The sequence below is a fragment of the Moschus berezovskii genome, chromosome 17, assembly GCF_049115385.1.
Source record: "Moschus berezovskii isolate FMDL1 chromosome 17, NW_MosBer_1.0, whole genome shotgun sequence".
NCBI lineage: Eukaryota > Metazoa > Chordata > Mammalia > Artiodactyla > Moschidae > Moschus > Moschus berezovskii.
The window spans coordinates 34,937,218-34,952,522 of NC_142476.1; the positions used below are offsets into that span (position 1 = coordinate 34,937,218).

General features: G+C 36.1%; 1 protein-coding gene across 5 annotated transcripts in view; it reads left to right on the forward strand.

The window, feature by feature from the left end:
• Nucleotides 1–15,305, forward strand: part of COP1 (COP1 E3 ubiquitin ligase) — a 221,298-nt gene that overhangs the window by 104,716 nt on the left and 101,277 nt on the right. For all 5 annotated transcript variants that reach the window (XM_055419200.2, XM_055419203.2, XM_055419202.2 and 2 more), the window contains one exon: nt 2,525–2,660. In XM_055419200.2, the coding sequence (XP_055275175.1) occupies nt 2,525–2,660 (136 nt within the window). The remainder of the gene's footprint in view (nt 1–2,524; nt 2,661–15,305) is intronic.

The following is a 15,305-nucleotide window of genomic DNA, read 5'->3' on the forward strand; positions in this document are numbered from 1 at the left end:
AGATTATTTGTTCTAGTTCTGTGAAAAATATTGTTGGTAGCTTGATAGGGATTGCATTGAATGCATAAATTACTTTGGGTAGTATACTCATTTTTACAATATTTATTCTTCCAATCCACGAACACGGTATATTTCTCCATCTATTCATGTCCTCTTTGATTACTTTCACTAGTGTTTTATAGTTTTCTATGTACAAGTCTTTTGTTTCCTTAGGTAGATATATTCCTAAGTATTTAATTGTTTTCATTGCAACAGTGAATGGAATAGTTTCCTTAATTTCTCTTTCTATTTTCTCATTATTAGTGTATAGGAATGCAAGGGATTTCTGTGTGTTGATTTTATATCCTGCAACTTTGCTGTAATCATTGATTAGCTCTAGTAGTTTTCTGGTAGAGTCTTTAGGGTTTTCTGTGTAGAGGATCATGTCATCAGCGAACAGTGAAAGCTTTACTTCTTCTTTTCCAATTTGTATTCCTTTTATGTCTTTTTCTGCTCTGATTGCTGTGGCCAAAACTTCCAGAACTATGTTGAATAGTAGTGGTGAGAGTGGGCACCCTTGTCTTGTTCCTGACTTTAGGGGAAATGCTTTCAGTTTTTCACCATTGAGGATAATGTTTGCTGTGGGTTTGTCATATATAGCTTTTATTATGTTGAGGTATGTCCCTTCAATTCCCACTTTCTGGAGAGTTTTTATCAAAAATGGATGTTGAATTTTGTCGAAGGCTTTCTCTGCATCTATTGAGATAATCATATGATTTTTATTTTTCAGTTTGTTAATGTGGTGTATTACGTTGATTGATTTGCGGATATTGAAGAATCCTTGCATTCCTGGGATAAAGCCCACTTGGTCATGATGTATGATCTTCTTAATGTGTTGTTGGATTCTGATTGCTAGAATTTTGTTAAGGATTTTTGCATCTATGTTCATCAGTGATATTGGCCTATAGTTTTCTTTTTTTGTGGGGTCTTTACCAGGTTTTGGGATTAGGGTGATGGTGGCCTCATAGAATGAGTTTGGAAGTTTCCCTTCCTCAGCTATTTTCTGGAAGAGTTTGAGTAGAATAGGTGTTAGCTCTTCTCTAAATTTTTGGTAGAATTCAGCTGTGAAGCCGTCTGGACCTGGGCTTTTGTTTGCTGGGAGATTTTTGATTACAGTTTCAATTTCCGTGCTTGTGATGGGTCTGTTCAGATTTTCTATTTCTTCCTGGTTCAGTTTTGGAAAGTTGTACTTTTCTAGGAATTTGTCCATTTCTTCCAGGTTATTCATTTTATTGCCATATAATTGCTGATAGTATTCTCTAATAATCCTTTGTATTTCTGTGTTGTCAGTTGTGATCTCTCCATTTTCATTTCTAATTTTATTGATTTGGTTCTTCTCCCTTTGTTTCTTGATGTGTCTGGCTAGTGGTTTGTCAATTTTATTCACCTTCTCAAAGAACCAGCTTTTGGCTTTGTTGATTTTTGCAACAAATGATTTCATTTGTTTTTTATTTAAAAATTCATTTTTTAATCTAAATTGTATTTTGACAAGTAAACAGGAGCATGATAATGTATCCCTGTAAATATATTCCTTCAAACTTAACAAAACTCACTTTCTCCATTGATAAGGGATTTTATTTTAATAAATGATCTAACTTTTCTTCCCCCGGTTGCTCAGAGGTCTGCCTCCAATGTGGGAGACCCGGGTTCGATCCCTGGGTCGGGAAGATCCCCTGGAGAAGGCAGTGGCAACCCACTCCAGTATTCTTGCCTGGAGAATGCCCTGGATGGAGAAGCCTGGTAGGCTACAGTCCACGGGGTCGCAAAGAGTTGGACACGACTGAGCAACTTCACTTTCACTTTAACTTTTCTTGATCATAGGTACTTTCTTTCCTTTGTTTTGCAAGAAATGATTGCTTAAAAAAGAAAGAGAATTGGTAGTATGGTCTTATTGGTGTTCAAAGAGATAGTGTCTTGGACTGTGAAGAAAGCTGATCGCCAAAGAATTGATGCTTTTGAACTTTGTTGCTGGAGAAGACTCTTGAGAGTCCCTTGGACTGCAAGGAGATCCATCCAGTCCATTCTAAAGGAGATCAATCCTGGGTGTTCATTGGAAGGACTGATGCTAAAGCTGAAACTCCAATACCTTGCCCACCTCATGCGAAGAGCTGACTCACTGGAAAAGACTCTGATGCTGGGAGGGATTGGGGGCAGGAGGAGAAGGGGACGACAGAGAATGAGATGGCTGGATGGCATCACCGACTCAATGGACATGAGTTTGAGTGAACTCCGGGAGTTGGTGATGGACAGGGAGGCCTGGCGTGCTGTGATTCATGGGGTCGCAAAGAGTCGGACACGACTGAGCGACTGAACTGAAGAAATTTTTATGAAAGCTGAAAGATCAGCTAATTAATTTGTGTACATTAGTCCTCTCTAAATAAGAGTTGTTGTTTATATTTAGAATATAATTGTTAATCTGTGGTTATTGCTCTCTGACTTACGTTGCCATTCAATTTGTTTACTTTATTTTGTTTTCTTCATATAGATGACAGTCGAACTGCAAGCCAGTTGGATGAATTTCAGGAATGCTTGTCCAAGTTTACTCGATATAATTCAGTACGACCTTTGGCTACATTGTCATATGCTAGTGATCTCTATAATGGTTCCAGCATAGTTTCTAGGTAAGTACTGGGCAGCACTCCTTACTATTTTCTTTTGCAGAAGTATCTAGAATTTAATTGAATTTGAGAAGCAAGGGAGTTGGTGATAGACAGGGAGGCCTGGCGTGCTGTGTGATTCATGGGGTCGCAGAGAGTCGGACACGACTGAGCGACTGAACTGAACTGAGTGTTATGGTTAAGAGCCTGTGTTCTGAAATCCAGGTTGCCTACCAGTTTTTATCTCTGTGGTCTTCGGCAAGTTTCTGAACCTCTTTAGTCCTTGATTTATCTGTAAAATGGAATGTTTGTTAGTATCTACCTCATAGGCCAGCAGTTTGTTTTCTTATAATTCTTTTGTCTGGTTTTAATAACAAGGTATATTCTTATATATTATAAGCTTATAATTATTATGTAAGAATTCTTACATTCTTAAGATATAAGAATTAAGAATATAAGAATTCTTAAATTATAATAAGACTATAAGAACTATAAGAATTCTTAAATTCTTATAGTTCTTATAGTCTTATAATATTATAATTTATCTTATAATTCTTATATAAGCTTATATCCTTATAAGGATATACATATGTATATATATATATTTCTCCTTTTCAGTTTTTTAGAAAAATTTGTAAAGAATTAGCATTATTTCTTCTTTACATATTTGTTGCAGTTTTCCATTGAAGCTGTCTTGGTCTTGAGTTTTTTATGAGAGGAGATTTTTAAATACAAATCTAATTTTTAAAAGAGATTTAAGGCTAATCAAGTTATCCATTTCTTTTTGATTGAACATTAGTTTGTGCCTTTCAAGAAATTAGGTTGTTTAATTTATTGGCATACTGGTATTCATAGTATTCTTTTGTTATCCTTTTAATATCTTTATATTCTGTAATGATTTTCCCTTTTTCATCCTTGGTTTTAGAAATTTGTTTTTTTTTTTCCCAACTTAATAGTCTGGCTTAGCAATTTTTATCTTCTCAAAAGAGCCAGCTCCCGGTTTATTGATACTGTCTATTTTTCTGTTCTCTGTTTCATTGATTTTCTACTCTTAACTTTATTATTTCCCATTTTCTTCTTTCTTTATGTGTACATTGCTCTTATCTTTCTAGTCTCTTAAGGTAGAAACTGAAGTGACTGAGTTGAAACATTTCTTCTTTTCTAATATTTGTGTTGTAAATTTCCCTCCAAGCATTGTATTAAGTACATCCCACAATATTTTATGTGGTATCTTTTCTTTTTTCCCCAAATTCTTTTATTCTTGGAAAATACACAGGACATAAGATTTACCATCTTAACAAGTGAACTGTTCACTGGTATTAAATACATTCATAATACTGTGCACCTACATCACTGTCTATCTGCTTAACACTGGACTTCTTGTAAAACTGAAACTCAGTACCCATTAAACAACAACTCATTGTTTTTTCTTGCCCCCGCCCTCAGTCCTGGCAAGTACCATTCTGTTTTCTTTGTCTATGATTTTGATTACTTCAGGTATATCATATAAGTGGGATGGTGCAATATGTTTCTTTTTAGGGCTTCCCTCATAGCTCAGTTGGTAAAGAATCTGCCTGTAATGCTGGAGACCCTGGTTCAATTCTTGGGTTGGGATGATCCTCTGGAGAAGGAAATGGCAACCCACTCCAGTATTCTTGCCTGGAGAATCCCATGGACAGAGGAGCCTAGTAGGCTACAGTCCATGGGGCCGCAAAGAGTCGGACATGACTGAGCGACTTCACTTTTCACTTTCACTAGTCATTTGTATATCTTTTTCCAGGAAATGTCTGTTCAAGTCCTTCCATTTTTGAATTGAATTTGTTTTTTTGTTGTTGAGTTTCAGGAATTTATGATATTTAATTAGAGGATAATTGCCTTCCAGTGTTGTATTGGTTTCTACTTACAGCAGCACAAATCAGTCTAATCTGAATGTTAATCCTTTACCAGATTTGTAAATATTTTTTCTCATTCTGTGAGTTGTCTTTTTACTCTGTTGATATTGTCTGTTGATGCACATAATTTAAAAAATTTTACCATCTTATTTGTCATACATTTTCTCTCGTGTTGCTTGTGCCTCTGGTGGCATACAAGAAATCATTGCCAATCTAAAGTTGTAAAAAGAGTTTTATGGTTTTAGATTTCAGTTTTTGATCCATTTTGAGTTAATTTTTTAATATAGTTTTAAGGAAGGATCTAAATTCATTCTTTTGCACGTGAATATCTAGTTTTCTCAGGATCATAGGTTGAAAAAATTGTCCTTTCTCTATTGAATGGGCTTGGCACTCTTGTCAAAAAACCCTTTGATCATATATGCAAAGGTTTATTTCTATATTCTCTCTCCTATTCCACTAGTGTATATGTCTGTTCTTATCTGTGTGTTTTGACTCCTACAGACGTGCAGTAAGTTTTGAAATCAGGAAGTGTGAGTTCTCTAGCTACTTCAGGTCCTTTGGAAATCCATGTGAATTTTCGGATGGCTTTTTATATATCTGTAAAAAAAGTTATTGGGATTTTGATAGGAATTGCGTTAAATCTGTTCATCACTTTGGGTAGTACTGACATCATAACGATATTCCACCTTCCTATCCATGAACTTGGGATGTGTTTTCATTTATGTCTTTTTTCGTTTCTTTCAGAGTTCTGTTGTACAAGTCATCACCTTTGTTAATTGCTAAATTTTTTTTGATGCTGGTGTTTTTATTAGATTGTTCACTGTAATTGTATCAAAGATATGATATTTTTTATTTTTACTCAGTTCAAAAGGCATTTAAATTTCAAACTTGATTTTATTTTGACTCATGGATTATTGAGACTTACTCATTTTCAAATATTGGGTTTTTCTAGTTATCTTTTTGTTATTAATTTATATTATTTATGTCTTCATCATCTTGATGACTATTCTTTAATTTTTTTTTTTTAGCAAAAGTTTCTAATAGACATAAGATGGGAGAGAATGCAATGCTTTATAACAGTCATCTCCCAGACTCATCAGTGATCCAAATTTTGCTATACTTGCTTTGTTTATGTCGGAGAAGGCAATGGCAAGCCACTCCAGTACTCATGCCTAGAAAATCCCATGGATGGAGCAGCCTGGTAGGCTGCAGTCCGTGGGGTTGCTAAGGGTCGGACACGACTAAGCGACTTCACTTTCACTTTTCACTTTCACACATTGGAGAAGGAAATGGCAACCCACTCCAGTGTTGTTGCCTGGAGAATCCCAGGGATGGGGGAGCCTGGTGGGCTTCCGTCTGTGGGGTCACACAGAGTCGGACACGACTGAAGTGACTTAGCAGTAGCAGCAGCAGCAGCTTTGTTTATACTCTTTATTCTTACTCTCTTGGCTTAAGTATTTTGAAGCAAATGCCAGGTATCTTGTCATTTCAACCATACATTCCTAAGAATATCTATGTCTTAAAATATGGACATTATATAACTACAGGGCTGTATCTCATATAACACAATTAGCAATATTCACTTGGAAGCATCAAATTGCTAGTGTATGTTCAAATTTTCTTGATAGACTAGAGAAGCCTTAAAAAAGATATTTTTGATTCAGTTCAGGAATTTGACAAGTTTTAACTTTTTAGAAACTAGTAAAACTACACGTACTTTTTCATTTACATGACTAAGATTTTTATTTATGTAATGAATATTCGTCTTGAAATTCAGGCCATTAGCTAAAAAGACCATTACGTTAAATCTTACTGTATTCAAGCTTATTTAACTTGGTAACAAATAAGACAAAAATCATGCATTTATTTATTTTTCTATAGGTTGAAAATAGAAGCATTCCTAATCATGGCCTGGAATGATTAAAGTTTAAAAATGCATAAATTTGTGGGTTTTGCTTAACTAATTAAAGTAGTAATTAACCTATTTTAACAAAAATTCATTGACCACCTAGTGTAGGCGAGGCTAGGCATATAGCCATGAACAGGTCAGCTTTGATGCTTGGATTCAGGAGAACTCTCAGCTTTATCTCAGTGCTTTTATACAGTAAATCACACTGACCTGCTGTGTATACATTAACCTATAATTATATGGCTCTACCCAACTGAAATGTAATTCAGGTTAGAAATTTGTTGTAATATTGATTAGTGTCCCAGACCATCATGTATTCATCCTGAATTATATTTTATTCTCCATTTAAAAATGAACAAAAAACCAAAAGCAAAATAAAAATTTCCTTCTTCATATTACAAAAGCAGCATTTCTAGTTAGAAAATGTAGGATTGGTTATACACTTCTGTGTGCATGCATGCTAAATCACTTCGGTTGTGTCCAACTCTTTGTGACCTTATGGATTATATAGCCCGGCAGGCTTCTCTATCCACAGGATTCTCCAGGCAAGAATGCTGGAATGTGTTGCCATGCCTTCCTCCAGGGCATCTTGGGCATCTTCCCGACCTAGGGATCTAACCTGCATATGTATTCAAAAAAGAATAAGAGCTATTCTTTTTTCATCATTCCTGAAAGCCAGTTTAGCTTGATTTAATGTAATTCTGTTTTTTAAAAAATAAGTAAACCTGGATCATAGAAAGGCACATATCAGAATGCTGTGTTTTCTGAGGCAGACATTTGCCATCATAGGAAAATTTAAGATTTCAGTTTGGAAATATCTCACTTACTGAAAGTGAGATTAGTTGTATCAGAATATTTCAATCAAAATATTTCAAGCAGAAAGCTTAAAGGTACCTTTAATTGTTTCATCTTGCATGTAAATGTCCATTTTTTTCTCTTATTTACATTGAATTAATGTTTCTGAAGGAAAAATTTCTAATTTTAAAAGTGCATAAGGCAGAACTGATGAAGACAATACATAAAATCCATACAAGAAACATACAGTCCATACAAAGAAACATACAATCCATAGTATTCAAGGGATTTTGAAACTTTCACAACACTGGTGGTTTTTGTTTTTTTCCAGTTTCTCATATTCGAACACGTCATTGCTAACAGATTCATTTTGATAACAGATTCATTTTAAAAGCTTTCAATTCCTTGCTAATTAGGACATTTAATGAATTTCTTTGGGAAAGAGAGATGAGACATGTTAATTTGATACATTAATTCATTGCATTATAGATGAAATTATTCTTTCTGTAAAATTACATGAAATGCGTCCAGTGTTTGGTCATTTATTGCAGTGAGAATCTCACTGAGAATAAAAGCTGAACCAGAAACTTTTGCTTTTCAAATTTGTTGTCCTTTGCTTATGGATTACATTGGGTTATTTAAAGTAACACCATGTTCATAAATCCACAAGGTGGCAGCATTTGTTTACTTTGACAATATCTCAACTATTAGACAATAGACAAGGTATGGAAATTAGTGACTTATAAGTTTGGCCACCTCATGTGACAAGTTGACTCACTGGAAAAGACTCTGATGCTGGGAAAGGTTGGGGGCGGGAGGAGAAGGGGACGACAGAGAATGAGATGGCTGGATGGCATCACCGACTCTGTGGACATGAGTTTGAGTGTACTCCGGGAGTTGGTGATGGACAGGGAGGCCTGGTGTGCTGTGATTCATGGGGTCGCGGAGAGTCGGACACGACTGAGCGACTGAACTGAACTGAACTGAACTGAAGTGAAGTTTTCTCAAATTCTTGAAATAGAATTACATCAGGCATTAGTAAATTCATAAGAAAATGGTTATATATTGTGGCATTTTTTTTGCTGCTGGCAGTGTAGTGATGCAGTGTTTGATTACTTTTCTTCAGACACCATTATAAGTATTTTACATGACATTGTAAGTGTTTGACTAATTCTTTTTATATCAGCCCTCTGGAGTAAGACATTGTCATTAATCTCATTCTATACTGGAGGAATTGAGATAGAAATTTTCTAACTTGTCCAAGGTCAACACAGTTCTACGAAATGATAGAACTAAGATTTGAACTAAGACGTTCTGGGCCCTGGGTTCTGCTATTGTAGTGTCCCTTCAAGATCTGTTGAAACTTTGGGGAAAGTTTCTGAAAGTGCTTTATTTTTGAGACAGCCAAAAGAAGTAGTTCTTGTGAGCTTCTAATACTTTGTATCCCAATTACGTCTAACTTGGCTTTAATAATGAAAATTTATTTTTAATTTAATGTAGATGTGACGCTCCAATGTCACTTTTGCCATAGTTTGAAAATATTCAAAGTAAATACTTATTTTTTTTTTGTAGTAGCCAGTTATAAGGATTGCTTTAACTTCCGTTTTTAATGACAGCGCTGATCCAGATTTAGGTTACCTTTTAATATATTCTTTATTGCAGAATACTGTGAGTTTTAAATTTGTCCTTAAAAATAGGTTGTCTTCAGGTAATTAGTGACTTGTTTTCTGCGGAAGAAGTATGATTTTTAGGGCTGCTTATGCATTCCTGTTTTTCAGACCATATTTCTGTTACTGTCTTAAGAGTTCGTGGGCCATCTGGGGTTGGTGAGAAATGAGAGGACTGGAAATGCAGAGCAAAGGATTTTTTTTTTTTTCCTTCAGAATTTGGCCTGGGGCCAGTTTTTTGAAGCAGTAATTTAAAACATTGTGTTCTAGGCTAGAAGCTTCATCAGGGAGGGAATCTTATCTGCCTTATTCCCTGCTGCATCTCCGTATCTGGCACATGGTAGGTGCTCATTAGTAAATAGTTGTTGAATGAATGCATGCATGAATGGAAAACTCTGCAGGCCCTGGAAGGGCCCAGCGCAGGCAAGGATCTAGCAGTTGTCAACCTTCACCTGCTTTTACATATTTGCTTGCTGATAAGTATTCCTTTGAATAAAGTATCCCTAGGCTAAAAAAGAAGTCTGTAGATCACCAGTGACACATGACAGAAAAATAAGTTAATGTTAACAACTTAAAATAGAGACATCCAAGCTTGTCAGCAAGTGTTAATGAGTTTCCTACTTCTGTGACAATTCAAGACACAATCTAAAGACGAAATAAGGCACAGTCTACATTTAAGCTTGACAAATTGCTACATACCCTCCCTAGCCCCTTAAGCCTCTGTCCTAACTTTTTCTTCTTCTCAATTCCTGTTGGTTTTCCTGTTTATTTTCTTTTGCCCTTGCTTAGGCTGAGGCTTGTCAGTAGTACAGTGAAACAATAAACTCAAAACCTTTTATGCTTATTAAACAAAGTATTGATTAGGCTAGTATTTGAGATTTTAATAGGCTAGTGAAACTTTGTCACTAATCAGAACAAAAAGCCAACAACAAAGGCTTAGAATGCTACCTTCTATTTATGATAAAATTACTTACCTGGAAAATACTACAGTTTGTTAAACTAATGACTCTTTTCAAATAATCAAAGTAGATAATGAATTAGAATGATTCTGTTTGGTACCAAGGGACAAAAGTAGGAATGGCCAGAAAGTAAAAGTGAAAAGTGTTAGTCATTCAGTCCTGTCTGACTCTTTGCGACCAGTGCGCTGTAACCCACTGGAAGCCACATTTTAATATTAATACAGGGAAGATTTGCTCTTCTTAATTTTTTTAAAACTAAGCTCTAGGTTTTTTTAATCTAGAAAAATTTTCCACAGTCCTTAGATCAGTTATACATATTTATCTGTATTTTTTACGGTGTTGTTGTTTTAATTTTAATTGTACATATTTATAACAAATACTGTAATGTTGAGAGTACAGATAAGAGTGATACACAACATAGTGGCAAACTTATAAGTGAATATATAGAATGAAGTGTAAATGCTAGGAAAGCTTTACTGGGTACAGTATGGAGACTGGATTTGAAAGAAGCAAGAGTAGGAAGTAGGGAGATCTAATATGTAGATGGTTGTTGAAATTGGCCAGGCATAGTACATGATGCTTGGTTATGTGAGTGAGGTCAATGAGGCTTGGGTGAAGAAGTGTTTTAAAAATATGTGGGCACTAGGGTAGACAAAACTTGAGGATTGATGGATGATGTTGCCTTTGAAGTAGAGGATGATAACTTCCAAGTTTTAGGCTTCAGAAGCTGGGCAGAAAAATTTGGGTGTCATTGCAGAGACAGGGATCCTGGAAGACGGGTAGGTTTAAAGGTAATGGGGCACATGGGATCTTATGCTTAGGCTCTACGGTTATACAGAGATGAGATCTGTGAATATGGGGATTTGTACGGTTGGTAATTGACTTTGTGGTTGTAAACTCATAGAGCTCCAATATTCAAAGGTCAGGTAGACGAAGAGGAACCAGTAAAGCAGATCAAGGAGGTTTTTAGGTGAAAACGAAAGCTAGGAGAGTTTACTGCCGTGCAAACCACTGAATGAAGCAAGGTGAGATAATCTGAAGGATTAGGTCACGTGCAGGACCGCATCCAAACAGAGAGACTTTGCCTTCTTTGGAAGGGGGACACTTCCTCCATAATAGTAGGCAGAGAGAAGAGAACGGGTTCAAAGACAGGCGTGCTTGTATATTCAGTGACAAGGAGAGAAAAATAGTTCTTAAGAGTTTGTTTTTTCCATATGTCATCTCAGAGTGACTCATAGAAAGGGTGGTTAGCGTATATGTTTGGCTGTAAAAGAAAAAGATATTAGATGATTAAAATGATTAAATTTATGGACCATGGAACTTAAAAGGCACACTGAGGGCAAGGTGTTGAGAAAGAGGCAAAAGTGGTGGAATCAGCTGTATGGAGACTGAGAATAAAGGACTGTGAGGATAGACAGCAAGTAAGGGAGTGTTGGTATGGAGACTGTGGTGAGAGTTATTTGCATTTTTGGCAGGAAATTATTTTTCATCTCTGTGCTCGTAACACTGGGTAGTTTGCCTGATATCTAATGGGCTGTCCTGTTTGTTGACCCAATTGTAGAATAAACTAAAATGCAAAGTAAAAAGTAAATAATAAATGCTTGTAGGAATCTGATAAAATGCTAAAGATGAAGTTCACTTTAGGCTGTAGCTTTCAAGTTTCTGAAGGTATTGGAGGTGGTTCTTTCAATTTTTTTCTTCTGAATTTCTATAGATTATTCTTTCTCTACTTAGTCTTTAAGGTAGGAAGTGACATTAATATACTTCTATTTTCTTCACTGTGTTCAAAATCCTCTCTTTTGTAAAAGTTTGCGGTGGAAGTGGTAATTGTTGTTGATGTCTGACTGTCATTGTTCTTGCTTAAGTTTAGGGGGAAAATAAAGCTTGGTTTGCAACTTCTCCAGATAGGTTCAGTGATAGCAAGAAGTGATAGCTACCTAGCTTGACAAAGGAAAGAAACGATGAAACTGCAAATAGGAGCTAAAAAGTAAAGCAGGTTGTTTTCTATTAAATATGAGGTTAAGTGGTTTGCCATATTTTAATAGATTCATTGAGATCATGAGAGATCATTGAGGTGTAATAGAATGTGGTAGCTAATGTCAGCAGGGCTGTTCACCTTACTGTGCTCAGTGTGTGCGTATAAAGATAGTAAAGGATATATTACATTTGATAGATTGTATTCATAAAGGATCAAAAGTTGGTTCTAAAATTTATTTAATGTTTATTGGGCACATACTCTGACTTAGAGCAATAGATTGATATGTCCAGATAATACTATTATGTTATCCTTTAAAAATAATTTTAAATATACATACTGCCATTGGCATAAGTGTAATATGAAATTTCATATTTCTTTGTAGTTGCTTTAAAAATTTTAGTTTCAAGCTTTGCGTTGATTTTATTTATATAAAAGATGTTATGAATAAGAAAAATACTGACTTTTATGCTGAGTACAGGAATCAACAAACTATGACCCATGCGACTCAGATTTGGTCCATCACCTATTTTCATTTTTAACTTTTTATTTTGTATTGGGGAATGGCCGATTAACAATACTGTGATAGTGTTAGGTGACCATCAAAGGGACTCAGCCATATATATATATGTATCCATTCTCCCGCAAACTCCCCTTCCATCCATTCTGCCTCATAACGTTGGGCAGAGTTTCCTTTCAGAGTTTCTGTAGAAACTTCCAGTGGGAAGTTTCCTTCCCATAGCAAGGCAAAGGTCCTGTAGGTAGGTCCTTGTTGGTTATCCGTTTTAGATATAGCAGTGGCCATCAACTATTTTTGAATGACCCAGGAACTAAGCATGGCGTTTATATTTTTAATTGGCTGAAAAAAACAAAAGGAAAATAATGTTATGATATACAGTAACAAGACTTAGAATAATGATGTGAAAATTATATGACATTTAAATTTCAGTGTCCATAAGTAGGTTTTATGGAACACAGTCTTGCTCATTCCTTTCCGTATTGTCTCTGGCTGATTTTGAACTGCAGAGGCAGAGTTGAGTAGTTTGAAGAGAGACCCACACAACTTCTCTGACCCTTTTACAGAACAGTTTTGCTGACTCTTGAACTAGTGGGTTTGCTTAGGGCTCTAAAGATGTACTACTCCACTTGATTAAAGCTCCGTCATATTTTGGAGGCCTTAGTGTCTATGAAAGAAAAGGGGGTTTGTGTCAGATTTTCTGATCTAGTGGTGACTGGATGACTATTTTATATGCTTCATCTTTACTTAACCTAAATGACAACCTAAGTGACCTATCACTTAGCCTGTAAGCACTCCCTCACTGGTTGAGTGATAACTATAGTTTTTCAGTTCAGTTCAATTCAGTCGCTAAGTCGTGTCCGACTCTTTGTGACCCCATGAACTGCAGCATGCCAGGCCTCCCTGTCCATCCCCAACTCCCGGAGTCTACCCAAACTCACGTCCATCAAGTCGGTGATGCCATCCAACCATCTCATCTCCCCTTCTCCACCTGCCCTCAATCTTTCGCAGCATCAGGGTCTTTTCAAATGAGTCAGCTCTTCACATCAGATGGCCAAAGTATTGGAGCTTCAGCTTCAACATCAGTCCTTCCAATGAACACCTAGGACTGATCTCCTTTAGGATGGATTGGTTGGATATCCCTGCAGTCCAAGGGACTCTCAGGAGTCTTCTCCAACACCACAGTTCAAAAGCGTCAATTCTTTGGCGCTCAGCTTTCTTCACAGTCCAACTCTCACATCCATACATGACCACTGGAAAAACCATAGCCTTGACTAGACAGACCTTGGCTGGCAAAGTAATGTCTCTGCTTTTTAATATGCTGTCTAGGTTGGTCATAACTTTCCTTCCAAGGAGTAAGTGTCTTTTAATTTCATGGCTGCAGTCAGCATCCACAGTGATTTTGGAGTCCAAAAAAATAAAGTCTGACACTGTTTCCACTGTTCGCCCATCTATTTCCTATGAAGTGATGGGACCAGATGCCATGATCTTCGTTTTCTGAATGTTGAGCTTCAAGCCAATCTTTTCACTCTCCTCTTTCACTTTCATCAAGAGGCTTTTTAGTTCCTCTTCACTTTCTGCCATAAGGGTGGTGTCATCTGCATATCTGAGGTTACTGATGTTTCTCCCGGCAATCTTGATGCCAGTTTGTGCTTCCTCCAGCCCAGCGTTCCTCATGATGTACTCTGCATATAAGTTAAATAAGCAGGGTGACAGTATACAGCCTTGATGTACTCCTTTTCCTATTTGGAACCAGTGTGTTGTTCCATGTCCAGTTCTAACTGTTGCTTCCTGACCAGTTTTTAGTACTCTTGTAATAACCAATTCTGATTTGTTCAGCAGAAGGTTTCCTGTTTGTGTATTTTAAAAATTATCTATTGAGTGGAGCTGGAACATGCCTTGAAATATTAGACTACAGCTTATCTGACTAGCTATATCATGCTCATCTTTACACATGGCTGCTTTCCTACTGCTGGTAGTTGTTGTCTTTCTCTTCCCTTTTCCTCTCCCACATTCATAGGTAATTTTTGTTGATAGCACTTAAAGTTATAAAACATTGTTCTTTGATCCATCCTTGAGAGGACTAAATTTGTTGTTCTATTATTTCCATAATTTAAGTTTAATATAAGATCACAAACTGGGTAGTTTTAAAAATCACCCTTGTTGAAGTACAATTTACAATAATGTGTTTAATTCTGGCAATTGTATAAACCACAGTCTAAATAGAGAACATTTCCAAAAATTTTATTTACTGTCACTTTGCTTTTAATTCTCCAGACTTCTGTCCCAGGCCTCTGGCTATCTGCTTTCTGTCATCATAGAGTAGTTTAGTCATTCTGGAGTTTATTATAAATAGAACCATACAGAATGTACTCCTTTGTGTCTAGCTTGTTTAGCTCAGCATGTTTTGAGATTCATACATGTGTTCTGCATCAATAGTTAGTTAGTTAATTGTTTAGCAGTATTGCATTTAATGAATATTCCACAGTTGGTTTACCCTTCATGTGTTGATGGACATTTGAGTTCTTTGTAATTTTTGACTATTATGAATAAAGCTCCTATGAATATTCACATATTAGTTATTTGGCTGTCATTTTCATATTTATTTCTTTTGGGTAAATACCTGGGATTGAAATTGCTGGGTTGTATGATTAGTTTGTCCTTAACATTTCAAGAAACTGCCAAACTGTTTTCCAAAGTAATTGAGTTATTTTAACATTACAGTCAGCAGTGTAAGAGAGTTCCATTTGTTCCAAACCCTCAATAACTCTTGGCATTGTCAGTCTATTTGTGGATATATAGATATTTGCTTGTTTTATTATGTGTTTCCCTTGTGACTGATGCTTTTTAATATGCATATTGGCCATTTTGTGTATCTTTTATGAAGCACCTATTCAAATTTTTTGCCCGTTATTTAAAAATCAGCCTTTACTATCATTGAGTAGTGAGAATTTT